General features: G+C 43.8%; 2 protein-coding genes across 2 annotated transcripts in view; one reads left to right on the forward strand and one right to left on the reverse strand.

The window, feature by feature from the left end:
* The window catches only part of ELP1 (elongator acetyltransferase complex subunit 1), a 31002-nt gene extending 16699 nt beyond the window's left edge, over nt 1–14303 (forward strand). Inside the window, exons 20-36 of the mRNA XM_027748076.2 lie at nt 245–323; nt 593–672; nt 1541–1681; nt 2776–2861; nt 3927–4075; nt 4931–5054; nt 5475–5572; nt 6729–6930; nt 7872–7933; nt 8459–8521; nt 8645–8705; nt 9470–9583; nt 10254–10365; nt 11479–11606; nt 12007–12161; nt 13187–13265; nt 14160–14303. Coding sequence (XP_027603877.2) covers nt 245–323; nt 593–672; nt 1541–1681; nt 2776–2861; nt 3927–4075; nt 4931–5054; nt 5475–5572; nt 6729–6930; nt 7872–7933; nt 8459–8521; nt 8645–8705; nt 9470–9583; nt 10254–10365; nt 11479–11606; nt 12007–12161; nt 13187–13265; nt 14160–14227 — 1801 coding nt within the window. The 3' untranslated portion in view covers nt 14228–14303. The remainder of the gene's footprint in view (nt 1–244; nt 324–592; nt 673–1540; nt 1682–2775; nt 2862–3926; nt 4076–4930; nt 5055–5474; nt 5573–6728; nt 6931–7871; nt 7934–8458; nt 8522–8644; nt 8706–9469; nt 9584–10253; nt 10366–11478; nt 11607–12006; nt 12162–13186; nt 13266–14159) is intronic.
* Nucleotides 12404–17231, reverse strand: LOC114002201 (actin-like protein 7A). Its single transcript, XM_039386334.1, is given in 4 exon segments — nt 12404–15734; nt 15737–15864; nt 15920–16042; nt 16044–17231. Coding segments are annotated over 4 exon segments (570 nt in total). The 5' UTR covers nt 16250–17231; the 3' UTR covers nt 12404–15621.
* Nucleotides 17232–17630: the final 399 nt, after the last annotated feature.

Raw genomic sequence — 17630 nt, forward strand, 5'->3', positions numbered from 1 at the left:
AGGAGAAAATAATGCAAGTTACATACTGCTTCATCGACCTGGCACGCTGGTGTGTCCCAGTGCAAGGGCTGGCAATGAACAGTGCTGACTTTGCACATTTTTTCAGGAAGGCAATCTACACAGCTTATAGCATGGGCTGTTCTCTTCCCTCTGGTTTTGCGCTTAGCTCTAGTCAGTTGCCTTTATTTGCGGATATTTCATCTTATCCACTATGTAAACTGTCCAACTTGACTCATTCCTCTAGGCTTATGTTCAGGGAAGCTTTTCAGTGTATGAGGAAGCTGCGAATCAACCTTAATCTTCTCTATGACCACAATCCCAAGGCAAGTATGCCCAGTTCTATTGTGGTGTTTGGCATGCTAATCTACCCTAGAATCCACCACTGTTGAACACTGGGTTCAAAAGAGCAGGTGGTGCTTTCAGGAGAGGTGGCTGCCCTGCACTGCTCTGCACTGCGACATCATCATGCAGGCAGATTAGATTTAGCATTTCCTTCACCCTGTACTTTCAGAGAAAGTCTCTGAATTTTTTCTTGTACTTAATGTACCAAGAATATTCAGAGTAACAGTGGTAATACTCTTGTTCATTTCAGGTATTTCTGGAAAACACAGAAACCTTTATCAGGCAAATAGATTCTGTGAACTATATCAACTTATTTTTCACAGAACTGAAGTGAGTATAATTCTGCAAATGGAACGTGCATGTAGTCAGTGGTGGTACATAATTTTGTCAAAATATTGGCAGGTCTTCAATGTGGGTGCACGGAGTCAGAAATCTGGCATGTTGAGTCATAATGGCCTGAGTTTCAGAGACAGTGTGTCTTGTTGGGAATTCCAGCTTGCAGGCAGCCATTAGATTTTTGCAGCAAGGAGTTAATACATTGTCCGACTGCTTTGACTTGTCTTCTGGTTTGCTGTCCAGCAGTAAATGAGAACAGAAAGTTTTGTTCCCACATAAAGAGGAGCAAGATGGCACTGCTTATCTAGAGCCTGAGGCCAAGATACTTGCTTGGATTTCCAAATCAGGTCCCCTGACTTCTTTCTTAAGGTTGAGTGATGACACTCTAAGGCATTGGTAGCTTCAGGACTTCTGAAGCTTGCTGAAGTAAGTAATTGTTTAGGAGCTGGAGCTATCACATTGCTGTTCTATTTTATTTTCAGTTTTGACCTGACCAGAAATAATAGCAAATGTCTTATTTTTCAAAAGTGCTCAGTGGACAAATCCATACTGGATTTAGTTGCAGACAGTTGTATCTTGTAAATCTTGTTTACTGCTTGGGGTTTTTTTGTGCAACTGAAGTAGTTGTTCTGACCATTTGTTGGGTTTTTTTAATGCCTCTCTTGGCTGACAATCAATTGGGACTGATAAGAGATTTTGGAGAGCTTTCTGGTAGAGTGGCAGGCTGTGTGTCAGTACAGCATGACAGCTATCTTATTGAGTCGTAATTTTCTACATGCATTTGTGTTTCTTAATGTTATTGTCTTTGTTCTGGGTTGTCTGATGGACACTGCTGTTATTCATGTCATCTGTTTTTATTTAGAGAAGAAGATTTTACAAAGAGCATGTACCCATCTGTGAATGGTAGCAGTAATACCCAACCACGCCAGCATTCTGATCAGAAGAAAGTTAACCTCATATGTGATGTGTTGAGAGTTGCCATGGAACACATTGACCCTCAAAAGTGAGCGCTTTCTTCTTGTAGGTGAAGGGAACCATTAGGGAGATTTCTAGTAAGTCACTGGCAGAAAGCAAAGCTGTCTTTGACATCAGTTATTTTGCTTCAGGTTCTCTGAGATGAGCTTGTGCTCCACAAAACTTAGGTATACCATACCTTCCTTCTGCTGAGGATGCTGTCCTGGAAACCACAACATCTGATAATTCCACACATAGCAAAACAGCATTTTACTACCAGAATTAAAATAATAGATGCAGGATGCTTATAAGGGTTCAAGAAGTACAATCTGTTTAGGATCAGTGTGGTATGGGGGTGGAGAGACATGAGCAAGATTCCCATATCAGTGGGTTGCTGACTGTTTGAAGCAGCTGGCCTTTTGCAGAGATCTCATCTGTTTCATTTGAGACTGAATTGTTTTGTAAATCATCAGCTGCATATTTCTGAATTATTAGCTTTTTGGTAGCCATCCTCCTTGGATGAATCAACACCAGACAAGGATAAAAGGTGGGGAAATGGGATAATAACAGCGTTTAGTGAAACGGTGTTAAACTATGGGCAGCTTACATATTAAACAGTGGATAGAGGAGCAACAGGTGGTGAGTTGCTGCTGAGCCCTGAGAATTTAGACACTTTTCAGCAAACTGTTTCAGAAAACAAAGCATGTCCTTAGCTGGAAAGCTGTTTTGAAATAGTAACTCTGAAATGTATCGAAGTAAAAATAACATCCTACAAAGCTTTCATTTTATAAAATAGGCTATTTTCATGCCAAATTTCCTTTTGAAAACTGTCCATCTATCTGAACTTTCAGAGAGACATGTGTTCTCTTCCTTATGCTGGCTGGCATGGTAAGGAAGTTCATTGTACTCAAAACAAACCTCCAGCTTTGTGACATGTTTGAGGAGTCATGCTGAGTAGAAAAACCTTTCTGATATATTCTGTTCTTTTCCCATGTTTCCTACCTTCCTTTAGAAAGGTCTGAGAAGTTTCTTTTTTTTTTTTTTACTAAAACATAAATTAGAACTTGCAAAAACCGTGTTAAAAAAGGAATAAGCAGTGTTTGCCTTCTCACTTTTTCATTCACTACTTCCCTTTTTTTTCAGATACTGCCTATCAATACTGACAGCACATGTAAAGAAAAGTCCACCAGAACTGGAAATTGCTCTCCAGAAGGTTCATGATCTTCGAGGTTTTGTATCAAGAACTCAAAAGTTTTGAAAATGGGTGGTTTGCAGGAGCTTTCTGTTAAGGAAACTTCCCTGTCCAACCATCCAAGAGCCACTCTGGCAGTCACACTCACACCACCTGAGCTGGGACTGAAGCCCCTTTGCAGCTACACACCCCACACCCACACGGTCAGATCAGGTTTCCTTACCAGCTTAACCCCAGGGGTCGCACAGGAGAGTCTCAGATGTCCAGATCCTTAAAATAATTTAATCTTGGTGCAATAGCTAAATAACAAAATAACAACTCAAGCCGGTGCCTGTGAGAAGGGACCCTGAACAAAGGACCCCCTGGCCTACAAGAGCTTTTATACCCTCACGGTCTCTCCCCACAGAAGTATGGTGGTCCTCAGCTCCTGCTGTGTCTCCAAGTGTCTGGTCTCGTGGCTGGGCCACAGGTCCCCGGGCCCAAAGGGTTGGCAGTTCACGGCCCCCAGAGCTCAGCCTGCAGCTCCCACTGCAGCTGCACACCGAGCTGCCTGCTCTGAATGCATTCCTCAACACTTTCATCTGTTAGCATGGCTCACCCAGAAAATTGTTTGAAGGTGACTGTTTATGGAGTCAGCCAGAAAACAAATGTACTTGAAACTTCTGTGTGTTTAGGTACAGCAGCATATCAGCTAAGATATGCTCCTGTACATGCCCTGAGCTCATCCTTTTATCTAGGTTTGTCAGCAGATACCCCAGAGTTGGACCTGTTCTTGGTTTCCAGTTGGAACTCTAGTTCTCCAAGCATGGGATAGGGAGTTCCTATTCTGGGTCCTAGTGTCTCAGGCTGGGAAACCCTTATTTTGTGCTGATGCTTCTAAGTTGTCACAGTTGCACATTTAAGAATTTACTGTGCTTGGGATGGTTCTTGAAGTTGCCCAGGAAAGGCAAAGTAACCCCTTCTGCAAGACAGAATAAGCTGTTAGTTTGAGGGTCCCTGTCTGATATCAGGGTTGTGCTTGAGGATGCATCCTTCCTTCACATCAGGGTTCCACTGCTGGTGGTGTAACAGATCATATCATAGCTTCTTTATCTTGTTACAGAAAGCGTTACTCCAGATATCAAAGCCGTGAGTGCAGAAGAAGCACTGAAGTACCTGCTTTTCCTTGTGGATGTCAACGAATTGTATGAGTATTCCTTGGGGACATATGACTTTGATTTAGTCATCATGGTGGCAGAGAAGTCTCAAAAGGTCTTTGCTTATAGTTCCAGCGAAGGAACTAATTTTTTGCTTTCTCAAAGGTTCTTTGGAGTCTGTAGATGAGAGTGCATATTCTGTTAGTAATGGCTCTCTACCCAGGCAGGATTCCAGTTGCTCAGAAGTCCTATGTGTGCTTGGGGTGGTGCTCAGAAGCTGTCACATCTCTACATCCCTTAGTACTTCTTGAGCACAGCTTTGGAATCTTGTACTCAAGATGAAATGGTGTTCTTCTAGAGCAGTGGGGCAAAATACCTCTGGGGAAGGGAGGGACTGGTGTCTGAAGTGTTGTGACTGCATGCCTTCCATTCCCAGCTCTGTACTCTTGCCATTCTTGCTTATTTAGTGGTGCTTATGATAGCAGTGTGTATCTTCACAAAGGTTTAATGTGAAGTCTCTGAGTGGAAATGCCCATCAGGATCTGCAGAGTTTCCTAATGTTACAGTAAAGGCTGCTGTCCATCAGTTAGAACACCCTATTCATGTTAATGGGTTTTATGACCTTTGGTGTGGGGGACATCGATCAGCTTTATGGCTGCAAATTTATACATGATAATATCTAATAGCAACTAATATCTGATATGACAAAACAGCCTTGAAATTTAAATGTCACCAGCTTTTAGATACTGCCAAAGTCTATGTGGGAGGCAGGTAATTTAAGTTAATAATTCCTGGCAAGAGTACATATACAGAATTGATCTCTGAAATTACTTACATTTGGAAAGAAAAAAAAAAGCCTTTTTTTAGGGTATTACATATTTTCAAATATGGGACTCTTTCTTGGTAAGGATGGCGGCAAATAAGGATTTTAGCATATTAGCTCAACTGCAGTTCTTACTATTCTTTGCAGGACCCAAAAGAATACTTGCCCTTCTTAAATACCCTCCAGAAAATGGAAACCAATTATCAGCGATATACAATAGACAGACACTTGAAGAGATACACAAAAGCTCTTGGGCACCTCAGCAAATGTGGTAGGTGTCCTAAGGAGAATTTCTTCAGTGTAACATTTTAATTTTGGATAGCCTTTTGGGTAAAATAGCTGAAGAAAGAGAAGGATTGCACAAGGTCATCTTCCCTCCTCGTAATGCATGGTGAACTTCTGCTGCATGCTTTTTGAATGGTAGCTTGGTGCAGGGAGTGATCATGAAGCATAAGTTTTGTTTTGTTCCTGCTTAAGTGACTTGTGCCCAGTTGGTATCTGTGGCAAAAGCGGAGCAAACCTCAAGGAAGTGAACACCCTGATTTTACAGTAGTAGAACAGGTGCTTTTTTGCTCTTCCACCCAAGCACCTCTAGTTGCTTCTTGATGTAATGAACCCAGACTGTCTGGGAAAGCTGTGAGGGCTGTGTGCTTTCTCTTTTATTTTTATGAAAAGTACATTATTTCTGCAGGTCCTGAACACTTCTCTGAATTTCTGAACTTGGTGAAGGATCAGAATCTCTATGGTGAGGCCTTGAAGCTGTACCCCTCTAGCACTCAGGAGTACAAGGTGTGTAAGCATGTGACACTGCAGCGTCCATGCTTTTCAATCTCTTATTCAGGTGTTTGCATGTCCTCAGCACTTTGCATGAGGGCAGGAATGAAACAGCAGCTGCTTGTGTGCAGGTTCTGCAGGTGATTGCTGTTCCAGTGTTGTCTGAGACGCTCCTCTGAGATGATAGCTGGAATGACTATTAGGACTAACCCTATGGGGCCTGGTCATTGAAGGACTGGCTGTTATTTCTTTGGTCCCGTGACCCAGAGAGCACGTGGAATTCCTGTTTCTTGTGCTGCACTATCTTGTGGTGTGCTGATGAACTTCCATTACCACAGAAAGACTTCTTCCTGTCTTGATTTCTGTCTGGCTTGCAGATTGCGTGGAGATGCTTTGTTATCTTTAAACTGTTCTGAAAAGTGCTATAGAGCTTGGGACACTTGCAGCTGTGCTGTTTTGTACTATGTTGTGTCCCTTGTTGGTTTCGGTAATACTGAAGAACTTTAGCTTGCCCAAGGCTGAGATAAAATGTAAATGCATTTAATATAGTTTTATTTAGCTATTGTAAATACACAACACAGAAGCCTTTGTAAAAGGAGTAGATTGAGTAAGAGGGGAAATATAGAAACTTGGTCTATATGCAACACAGTGAAAGCAGAAAGGACTCTTTACTCATGAGGGACATCTGTTCCTGAGTGATTCATTGGGAGTCTTCTATTATTCTTTTCGTATTCCTCAAGTCAAATCCACCTGCCCCTTCCTTATGGAGCTAGTGAGCTTCAAGTAGCCTGTGCCTAGAAGTGCAGGGCTTGCTTGTTCCCTTGTGCCAATGTTTGCCTCCTGAAGTAAGTTGGTTCAGAGAGACATTCTGACAAAAACTGCTCATGTGAGTGGGGAAGAAGGGTCTGATTTCTTGCAGTATCTAGTTTACCCGGCCTTTGGTTTGGAGAGTTAGGTACCTCCCCACGTCACTTGCTTTGGCCCTGCGAAATGTCTCCATGTGCTGATCATCAGCCTTTGGCTTAATAAAAAGTTTGAAATGAGGTAGAAACATTGTGCCTGGAAACCCCTTGGAGGAGGGGGTAGTAGGCTTTTGTTGATGGGCCCTTAATATTTACTAACAGAGGACTGCTACAGCTTTACAGCTAACTTTTTATTTTTCTTCTTGCAGGATATCAGCGATGCATATGGGGAGTACTTGATTCAGAAGCAGCTGTATGAACAGGCTGCGTTGGTATTTGCTCGTGCTGGCATCTTTGCCAAAGCACTTGATGCTTTTCAGAGCAGTGGCAGCTGGCAGCAAGCCCTGTGCATGGCATCACGGCTTGGTTACACACAGGATAAGCTGTCCAGTCTGGCACGGAGCATGGCAGGTAGGCCTTGAGGAGATGGAAGTGTGCAGAGCAGAAGTGGCTGTTGTTATTTATGGTTCATTTTGTTTTTTTCTAAAATTCAGTGAAACGCTCAGTATTCAGCAGCATTTTTTTTAAATGAGAACAAAGATCCCCTGCTTCCCAAGGATTTGTGCAATCACCTTTGTTTCTCAAAAGAACCTAAATGTGTTGGGGCTATGTTGGTAGGCACCCAGGAGTTGCCAAGCTAGCTGTGGCCTTGGCTGCCCCATGCTGACTGCTTCTTGCGTGGTTTCCTTGCAACTGGTTGCTAAACTGCTCTTCCAAATTGCCTCCTTGGTTAACCTCAGGGAATAGACATGCTCTGAAGTGTGTGACATTACTGAGGCCTCTGGATATCACTGATGCAAGTACTGTGCCTAATCACAGATCTTGAAAGCTATTGGATTAATTCAGAGCTGCATTTTAATGTTTTCCCCTTAAAGCCTGCTAGCAGCTAGGACCACGTGGTACATGTAAAACTCTGTGCTGTCCTGATGCAGGAGAAAAAGGTAGCTGGTCTCAGAATTTGTGCTCACTAGTGCATCTCAGACTGCATGTGTGAGATGTGCTGTGGACCTGGCATATATTGCAGCAAGAGAAATGGAGCACTGTCCTGACTTTAGCCTTACCCAGAGGTCGAGTTTATGAAGGGCTCGCTTAACACAGTGGGAATATGGCTTCTGGGAGTGGAGTCTTCCACAGTTGGATACTGCAGTATTTGCTTTTTTTGAATCCTTCATGTCTTGCCTTTAATACTTTTTTCTGGTGCCCTTCTTAAATTACAGCTGTAATTTAGCGATTGAGTGTGTGTGTGAGCAGATAGGAAGTGCTTCAGTGAGTGGGATTTTCCTCTGCTTTGTAGTTTTGTGGCACAAAATCTAGCTGTTTCTGAAAAGCTGAAACTCCACCTTTTCTTGTAGGAAAACTAGTTGAACAGAGAAGGCATGCAGAGGCAGCCATACTCCTGGAACAGTACTCTCAGGTAACATATCACCCTCGTGTCTGTGCCCCAGTAATACCCTCTGTCAGATAGATACACCATCTGTGTTTTCTCTGTTCTCCTGCACCATATGTGACTCCGTGCATGCTGACAGCAAAACAGTCTGTGCCATGGGCTCCCTGGGGAGGGCAGAGCAGGTCCAGGTGATGCAGTGAGCAGGGTGGGGATAAACACTGTGTCCCTGAGCTTTTCCACTCAGGAAGCTGCCCATGCTTTGATATGAAAACCTTTTGTCTCAGACAGCTGAAGCATGAGGGCTGGACTAAGGAAGACAGAGTTCTAGAGGGGTTTCCCCTTACTGTGGGAGGAGTAACATAGCTGTGGTGGGTTTGTGGTTTTTGTTTGCTTGTTTGGCTTTTTTATGTCAACACTTCAAAGTACCTGGCATAGTAGTGTTTTCCTGTCTTGACTGTGATGCTGCTGCACAGAAGTATGCATCTGAATAGCTGCTACCTGAATGTGTATTACTAGCATCAGTAGCAGCCCATGGTTGCTCTTTCCTTCTAGGACTATGAAGAGGCTGTTCTCCTGCTCTTAGAAGGGGCTCTTTGGGAAGAGGCTTTAAGGCTGGTAAGACATTTCAGAGCACAAGAATTGTTGTGGAAAGGAAGTACTTGTTTAGAGTCCAAGAACAAAGGGATGTGATCTGGGTTAGATCCTTAAATAATACATTCTTTCCTTTCCCTAATCTAGATTCACAAGTATGGTAGACTGGATATCTTGGAGACCAACTTGAAACCTGCTATTCTGGAAGGTGAAACTGCAAAAATCTGATCTCTGTGCTATAGAGGCTAAAGAAGGTCTTTACTGGGAAGTCACAGCACTCCAGTACTGGAAGCTGTGTGGAAGCTTTGCTTCCACCTAACTGATGCATCTCAATTAGCTGCGTTTGGCTCTGCTCAATGCATATCGAAGCCCTACAGTGTCATGGGCTCTCTTTAACTTAGTCAGGCTCCTTTTAAGCTTTTCCAGAGCTCACAGTCACAAACTGAAAAGGTGTCTGTGTGTGCATGTCCATGAACAAGCAGGACAGTCCTGGTTCCAGAGCACACGTGGCAGCAGGGCTACGAACTAGGAAAATGGGTAGCAGCTATAAGTTTTGAGGAGTTCTGAGGAAAAAAAATAGTTGGTAGCTGTATTCTCCCATCCAGGGAGGATGTTTTGTTACCATTATTCGTTGTTCTTCTTCTCAGATTATGGAATTTATTAGTTGAATTTTTTTTCTTTAGTTTAAATCTAATTAATGGAAAGAGACTTAAGCCACAGAACTTTCTGGTCTTTGTGTATCAGAAACAAGACTCTGCTAGAAAACACTTGTATGGCAGGTTAATTCATTCCACATCCAAGGGTATCTTGTTTGGTGGTCTCCTGTATTATAAGCTTTGAATTTTCTTCTACTTGAGTCCTTTTGTGTGCTCTGTACCTGACTTCTGAGCTTCTTGAGGACTGTGCTTGTGTAAAAAATGCTTTTCTGTTTCTGTTGCACAAATGTTGATGTTCGATTTTCTCAATGAGCAGCTCAGAAAAATCAGCTGATCTTCCTAGATTCTCAGAAAACAGCATTTCTTCGCTATAAGAGTCGCCTGCAAGTGGTCCGAGAGCTGAAGGAGAAGGCCTGTGAGAGCCTGCAGGGTTGGTATTGAAGTGCATATGACTTTATCCTGCATAAGTAACTATGATCATCTTTTTCTTTGTGGTTTCCTTTTGCTCTGGTAGAGCTGTGCTCTCCCCCAGCTCCAGTAGCATCTCCAGCAGTAGAACAGCGCTCTCCTCACACCCTGCTCATACCGTACTTGGAGTGTGGTTGTTTTGCCTTCCTTATTCTGTATTTTCAGTGCTATCTTGTGTAACAGCTTTCATGGGATCAAAACGCACCTGAAAGCTCTTCAGAATAACACAGCGTTGTCTCCACAGTGCCATCTTGGCTGGGTGAGACAGTGCTCTGCACGTCCTTTGTGCTGAGTACCTGTAGCCATATTCACCTGCCAGCTCACACAGGCTCAGGGGATTTTTCTGAAAGCAGAATGCTTTGTCCTGGTGCAGATCTGCTGCACTGAGATTGCCATCCCTCTGATTTTGCTGTTCAGTATCACTATCCCCACCAGGGAAGAGGAGCAGTGTTGTTCTCACAATTGCTGTTTCTTCTCGTGTGCTGGCTGAGTGGGATTGAGAGCCATAATGCTCCAGAACACCAGCAGGTAGAATGAATCTGCCCAGCAAACTACATTGATCACCCAGAGAGATAGCTTGAAATAACTCTGATCTTTTTCCATACTGTGACAGTTGTTACCGTGTTTTGCAGATTATGACATGCCAAATTGCCCAGAATTGGAGCTTTTCTCTGAAACCAGCAGTATTGTGACAGCCAGTGACATGAACAGCAGATATTCACACAGCAATTCAAGGATATCAGCGTAGGTATCTGCCTCCAAATTAGGTAGTGACTATTCTGGCATCAGCATTTGGCAGGTCAGCTTGCTCGTGCTTAGAATGCTCCTCCTTGCAGCTGTGTGTGCCTTGAAGCTGCTTTAATTACATGCATTTCATAGTTATTTTAACTCCTATTGGAAGGGAAAGAGCAGAAAATGCCAGAAGCTACTAGTGCAACCGAGTGCCCAGCAGAGGAGCTGTGAGCACAGACTCTGGGCAGGATCTGGCTCTGTGGGTGTTGGGATGTTGCCAAAATAGCTGGCTGTAGAAAGCTTGACACAGATTACAGGCAGAGCCTCTCAAACATTAACAGCTTGTGCGCATGACTTGTGTTCTTTGTCCCTGGTTCTGCACTTGGTGTGTGGGGGTTGCTGCTAAATCCCATACCGATGTCTTCCCACAGCGGGCGTCTGCGTTGTATTTGAGTGCTCTTAAAAATATGGGCTGCAGTGTGGGGTGTGGGGTGTTACAGGCTGGTGTAGTCTGTGGGACCACTTCTGAATTCCCAGCTGAAATGTAGAAAAATACAGTTGTGTAAAAATTGCGGGCTTCTTAGGGAACTTTTTTTTTTTTGTGGACCAGATGTAAAGAGAAAGAGAATGCGGCCTTAGTATTCAGCACACCTGTGCCAGAGTGTGCTGATCACTTGGGAACAATATACAGCTAAGTCTGGCCTATGAATTAAGTTGCTTTCCTGTGATAATGAGTAAGAGGCTCTGGAGACAGCAAAAATTAAAATGTGCACACACAAGTGCCAACCCTGGCACCAGTGTTTCGAGTGGAGCTCATCTTTGCCTGATAGTGACTACTGCTTTGTGCTTAAGGTCATGCTTTAACCTTGCTGGAACACAGAGCAGTCTTTTTTGTGGTAGAGAAACAGTTTGACTCCTGTCTGGTGTTTCAGACCACAAAGGATATGGGTTGAGTAGCGCTGAAAACTTTGTCACAGTGCTGAAGTTTACACACAGTCCCCTGTCACTGTAGAGAGTAAGGACTTGAATAACAAGTCTCATGCACACTGTTGATGTTCCTTCAGACTTACCCTGTTAACAGCCAGTCCTGTTGTGCATCCTGTAACTGAGTGCACTCCTTTTCAGGCGATCCTCAAAGAATCGGCGCAAGGCAGAGCGTAAGAAATACAGCTTGAAGGAGGGGAGTCCTTTTGAAGATATTGCCCTTCTGGAAGTCCTGGGAGAAAACGTTCGTGCTGTTGAGTCTGTGAAGGGTAGGACACTTGGTGGTCTTAATCCACTCTGCTTGTGAGGACAGCTGAGGCACTGTGCCCCGTCTTTTTCTTATTGTGTGTGTTGGAAGGAAAAGTTGCCTGGTCCGTACAACTATCTGTGTTGAACTTTGGTATAGTTCCTCTGGCTCTGTGGTTGGAAGAACATGTGATAGTGTGAGCTCCCTGCATTTGAAATTTGGGAGCAGAGAAGCAAGGCCTTGTCTGTTTCGCTACAGGTTTGTCTTACTTTTGTACTCCAGCACTGTGGGGGCTGGATAGGGACAGAACGAGCTCTGAGTTGCCACTCTCCTTCCTATGCACTGATAGCAAAGAAATGCAGCTGTTTATTTAGCATACTTGCGTTAATTGCTATTGCTTGTGCTTCTCTTCCCTCCTGCAGGAGATATACACATCCTTCTGAAGCAGCTTGTGCTCTTTGGTTATGATGAACAAGCTGGGGCACTGCAGCAAGTCCTGGAAGAGGTTTTGCAGTTGATGGAGACCTCAGTCCCAGAAATCTGGACTCCAGACCTGCATCAGAGCTCTGTCGACCTGGTCTGTGCTCATCCACAATACCTATCACACCTGCTATACAATACCAAGTGTTTACCAGTATTTTGTATTACTCAGCAAGAGTCCAGAATCCTTCCCTGGCTTTCAAAATCTGGTTTGCTTTTTTTTTCTGTAGAGGTTCAGTAGACATTCTGTGCAGTATCTGCCAAGTCAGTACACACTAGATGTGTACAACAGGTATAGCCTACTGTGTCCTTGCACTGAATGCCACTTTGGACATCCTGAGGCTTGTGTTACCTTGTCCTAGTGGTGACTTCTTTTTGTAAACTTTATTTTAAGCCATTTGTAGAACATGGGAACACTGTTTTCTCTTTTAGGCCTAATGGTAGAAGTGTTAACATAGCTTTTATGTACAAGAGTAGTGGTTGTTCAACCTGGTGTTGTGAAGTGAAAAGCTACCAGACCAGTCAGTTTAGTCTGAACCAGTATATCATAAGGAGTATATTGCAAAAAGAAGGCTAATGTCAGGTTTCTAAGCTTCAGCTTAATGCAGAATAAGGAAATCACTAGGACTGTAGTTAGTTCCCTTCCAGAGTAAAAGTCTTTATTTCTAATAAGTGATTTCTGAGCATTCACAGTGAACACAAGATGTTCCCCAACATCTTCTCCATAACTGCTGATCAGCAGGACTCGTAAAGACAGATTAACACTTTTCTGTATGACAGGGAATTGAGGCTCCCAAAAGAACTTTAAATATTGATGGTGCTGTAATGAAATTAGTACTGCCAAGTCATGACATTTACAGGGCTGTGAAGCAGTCGGTGCTGGGATAAGGGTTCTGTGTCCTTCAGAGCTGTGCGAAAGCAGTTTTCTTTCTTCCTCTATGTTAACTTTTCTGAGATATTACTGGACTTGATCACACAGTCCTGGTTACATTGTACTCTGAGGTCTCCTGCAGGCAGGTGCTTCTGCTTTTGGACACTAACAGCAGAATTTCCTTTGAGGGTATCCCTGCTTTTAGCCTTGCTTAGTTCAGGTTGGAACATGGCTATTGCTTCTTATTACAGGTCTTGGGACCCAATTCAACTGCAAACAGCATTATGGCTGCCTACCAGCAGAAGAGGATGATGCCTCCTGTTGTACAAGGTTAGTTGAGGCTCTGAGTTAGGTGTGGATGTGAAATGTCAGTGAGGTTAGTGGGCTTTGAGGCTCTCCAACCATTGCTACCTGCCAGCAGTTGTACCAGTTATTCAGCTGTAGGCGTTTCTTGCTTTTCTTTATGGTGTACTGTCCTGTCTCAGTTGTGCTCCTGGTTCCTGTGTGTGTAATGTCAGTCTGTTTCATGGGAATCGAAAATCTGATTTCTTAAGGAATGTGTTAAATAATTCTTCTTGTAACTTACCTGCTGAATTTTTCTATCTGGCTTTGGCAGTCAGGCCAGGGTCTTGACCAGGGCAGGCTACAGCCTGTCATGTCACTTTGCCATCTTGAAGTTCTTGCAGTTAATGCAAAATTAGGGCTGAGAGACCTAGCAAGGGTCCCAACTACCCTGTCTTCCCTCTTCCCCACTAGTCCTACAGTCTCTTCCCCTGCTAGTCCTGGAATTGCCTGGGGAAATCCTCTAATGAACCTCTAGATGTGAGTTGCCTGTTGCCACTTGCCAGGGCTGGCTCCAGAAAAAACCTTGTGGCTCTTATTCACGCCAAACAGAGAGAGCTGGCTGTTGTATGTGATTGCCCAGTGACAGGTGAATGAATGGAGTTCTGCTTTGTGACACTGCTCGTTGCTTCTTCTTTCTGAACAGTAACAATAACTGAGAGGGGATTGATGTGCCCCAGAGATTTTCTTGTGTAAGCAGCTCTGCTGGCGGCACTCCTCTGTGCAGGCTGGTGATCAGTCACTAAAGGGAAATGATAGATCTTGAGAGATTTCTCAGTGTCCTTTGAGGTAAAGAAAAGTGAAATAAGTAGTTGACAGCTCTTGAAGAACCTGTACTGCTGTTACCCCCCCGTTCTGACACTTGTTCCATTTGCCTTTCAGATCCAGACATACTTACTCCACCAAAATTCAGTAAAAATCTACAGTGGAAACTGCATCTTCTGCAGTAACTAAAAGCCAAGGAATCCCTGTGAACTCTGAACTGTAAATTTTCATATAAGTTCATTATATCTTTACAGAAACTGTTGTTGTCCTGGCTTGTTGTTGTCCTGTCCTGTTCTTAGGGCTGTGCAAGTGAAGGGTCCCTCCACCTGATGCGGCTGTGACTGTGACCTCTATGGTGTCACACTCATGGGGACAGCCACTCACATCTCACTGCAGAGGTGGTTTGTGAAGCTGGGGAGCAAAAGGGTGTGCAGCTCTGAGTGCTGCTGGCCGAATCCAACATCTCCCACCACTGTTCCCTCCCTTCTGGATGAAGCAATCCCACCAGAATGGGCTGTTTTCTCTGCCATCACTCCCTCCCATGGATGGGAGTACATGCCGTGATGACAGGCCACATTTTAAGCACTTCAGCCTGCTCTAGATCTCACCAGTAAGTCTGTACCAATAGCAAACTGTTGTAGTTGCTACACAAATTAACTGTTTTCTCTGCTGAAGCTGGATGTTGCTAATACCAGTTTTTCATCAATATTGCTTTGTTACATCAGAGTGAACCCTGCAGTGCCAACAGCCATTGCTGTCCTGAAACGGTGCTCGTTCACACCAGGGAAATCTTAGGCAGAAGAAAACATGAATAAAAGCAGGGCAGGAGGTGTCAGTGTCATGCTCTGATGGGTAATACTACCTCATAATTACCTAGCTAATTATCTGAGTTTAAAGAAGACGGACTAATGCTGCTGTATGGCACTGACAGATCAGCAGCTGTACCCTGATAATGCTGTGCACCATTGCAGAACTGTGTCATCTGGAAACTGGTCTCGTACCTGAGAGTTAGGTTTCACCCAAGAATACTTCTGTAATCTGATGCAAGCAGTAACAGCAGCAATTCTGGGAGCAGAGGAAGAGGGCAAGGCTGGAAAACCTTTCAGTGGTAGCAGCCCCCTCTGAGTTACTTTTGGCCCAACAGCTGCTGTGTTCAATGCAGGCCGTTTCAGGTGCTATGGAAAAATGCCAGCAAAACCAAGGCACTTCGTGTCTGCTGGAGGTATTTAATGACAAAGTAGTGACCTGTGTTCTTACTGCACGGCATTAGCACATCCAGTGCTGCAGATCAGTGGGTTTGTGCCCTGTATCAGGATGGCCATTTGGTCTTGGGCCCTGTGTGTTATGCTGGCTTGGGCTTGTTCGAGTGGAGTGGTAAAACACTCCTGTGTCAGGGTGAAGCATTGGAGTCCCTCTTGTTTCCAGCTGTTCTGAGTTATGTGGCCTGTCTGGGTGGTGTGGGGATGACTTCAGGCTGTTGTCAAGTACTGTGACTACACATTTAGTAACTTTACGAGATAAGATAACGTGTGACATCTAAGCTAGCATAATCTCAGTGATGCTACATGTAACATAACCTTCATGGATGGGGAGACACATGCAAAGTGCCATGGCCCCTTTCTACCACAAGAGCTGAGGTTTTTCCATAAGAGTACATGGATAAATAGGACTGGTGGGCAACAAGGACAGCAGAAATTCTTCAAACTTCATCTCATCATCTCTCTCCTTATCAGTAATTGGACACTGACACCAGAACAGCATGGCATAGTCCTCCAGCTGAATCTTCACCTGCAAAATACACTCCAAAGTATCTTGGGCACAGTTTCAGTCCACCACTGCCATGTCTTACAGGCTGATGAGTATTAAGGTTATGTTGCTATTCTGAAGTTCTCTTTCCAACAAAGATGTCTTTTTGGTTGCTCTCAGTCTCCTGTATGGGCTTACCAGCTGTGCATGAGAGGATGTGGGAAGGCCATAGCTTCCCTGCAAAGCCACATGAAGTAACCTGTGCCAATGTCTACAAATGCTGCTTTTGTTTCCCTCATGGCCCTGAGGCTGCCCTGAGTCACAGACATGAGCTGACCCTTGTGGCTCCAGCTGCATTTAACTGTGAATCTTGTGGCTTTTCCTTCTGGCCTGTGTCTGCCATGAGGAGGATCGTGGTTCTCAAGCATTTGCAACTGGTCTTGGTCCAAAATAGTTTCCATTGCAAAACATCAGCACTACTTCATCTCTGGGGCCAGTTGAAGCCCTAGTTTGTATAAAGAGTGAATCCACAGACTGGCAGTGCTTTTGTTATTGTTTCTTACTCTCTTAAAGTTTTGCTTTCTAAATTAAGGCATATTATTAATAATGTCAGCAAAAGCTTAAGTGTGACTGGTGTTTGAAATTAGGCCAGAGCCAACCCCTCACACTTACTGTACCCCATTCTGGTGAAAGATGAATGGTTTAAGAAGAGATCTTGCAGAGTGATTCATAAGAGAACAATAAATATTTTAAAGACCCAGAAAAGTGGGAAACAGCAAGGTGTTGCAGAATAGTTTGAAACAAGTAAAGAGATATCACAAACAGAGATCTTGAATTAGATACTGGACACTGCACTTGGCAATGTTCAGTAAGTTTTACTGAACTTAGCTAAATCAGCTAAAAATGGGTCCTTTAGATGAACTTAGTTCATTATAATGTGAAAGCCACGCCTCTAAAGCTTAGGTTACCCACGTCCAAATGAAAACGGCTACCTACTGAACATGCACAATAAATTTGAAATGCTTTCTACCTTAAAATTGAAGCAGGCAAAAGATTGTCCAATAGCTATAGAGTGGGCATGCATTTAGAAATTGGGTAACTCCAGACTTTGGTATTTTGAAAATACAAACACACTGCTTGGCTGTAACTGAGTGTGCTGGCTCTGCGGATTCACCACCCAGCACCCATCTCTGCGCTGGCATGAAATAAACTCGGGTTCCTTGCACACCAGGTGAAAGAACCCATTTCTGGGGACAGTTCCATGACAGGAATGTCTTTGTTCTTTTCCAGCAGCAACAAGTTTACTATTTGCCCATTGAAGTGTGTATAGCAACATGCAGCTGCATGGGGGGACGGAAGAAGAGGACACCCTCTTCCCGCAAAATGCGTTATCAAGAGTTAGAAGCAGCATTTTCCTTGTGTAGCAAAAGCTCTGCGTGCTCTTTTACTGAAAGCCATTTCACCCAGAAGGCATCTTACTTAAGTCAGAGCTGGGCTTAGGATGAAATTGAACTGTACACACCAGTTCTGGACCCAGAAACAGATTTTTATTAGTACTGCTCTGCTGTACTAATTTATTAGTACCTCTCTGCAAATTCACATCTTGAAAATAATCAAATGATTAGAGGCTCACCAAAATTCTGATAGGGAGAAACAGAGCAGGATTAAACTACACAATTTCTGTACCAAACTCAATGTATGCAGACAAGCAACTGCAAACCTTGATAGTTTATTACTCTGGGGAGCAGTAAAGCTGATCATTTCCTATTATGCATGTATTTTTATATAAAAATGCTTAAATACATCTTTGTACAAGAAAGACATTGTCTGCCCCACTTAAAG

The sequence above is a fragment of the Pipra filicauda genome, unplaced genomic scaffold, assembly GCF_003945595.2.
Source record: "Pipra filicauda isolate LSUMZ 115617 unplaced genomic scaffold, ASM394559v2 scaffold11_size5308982_pilon, whole genome shotgun sequence".
Lineage (NCBI taxonomy): Eukaryota > Metazoa > Chordata > Aves > Passeriformes > Pipridae > Pipra > Pipra filicauda.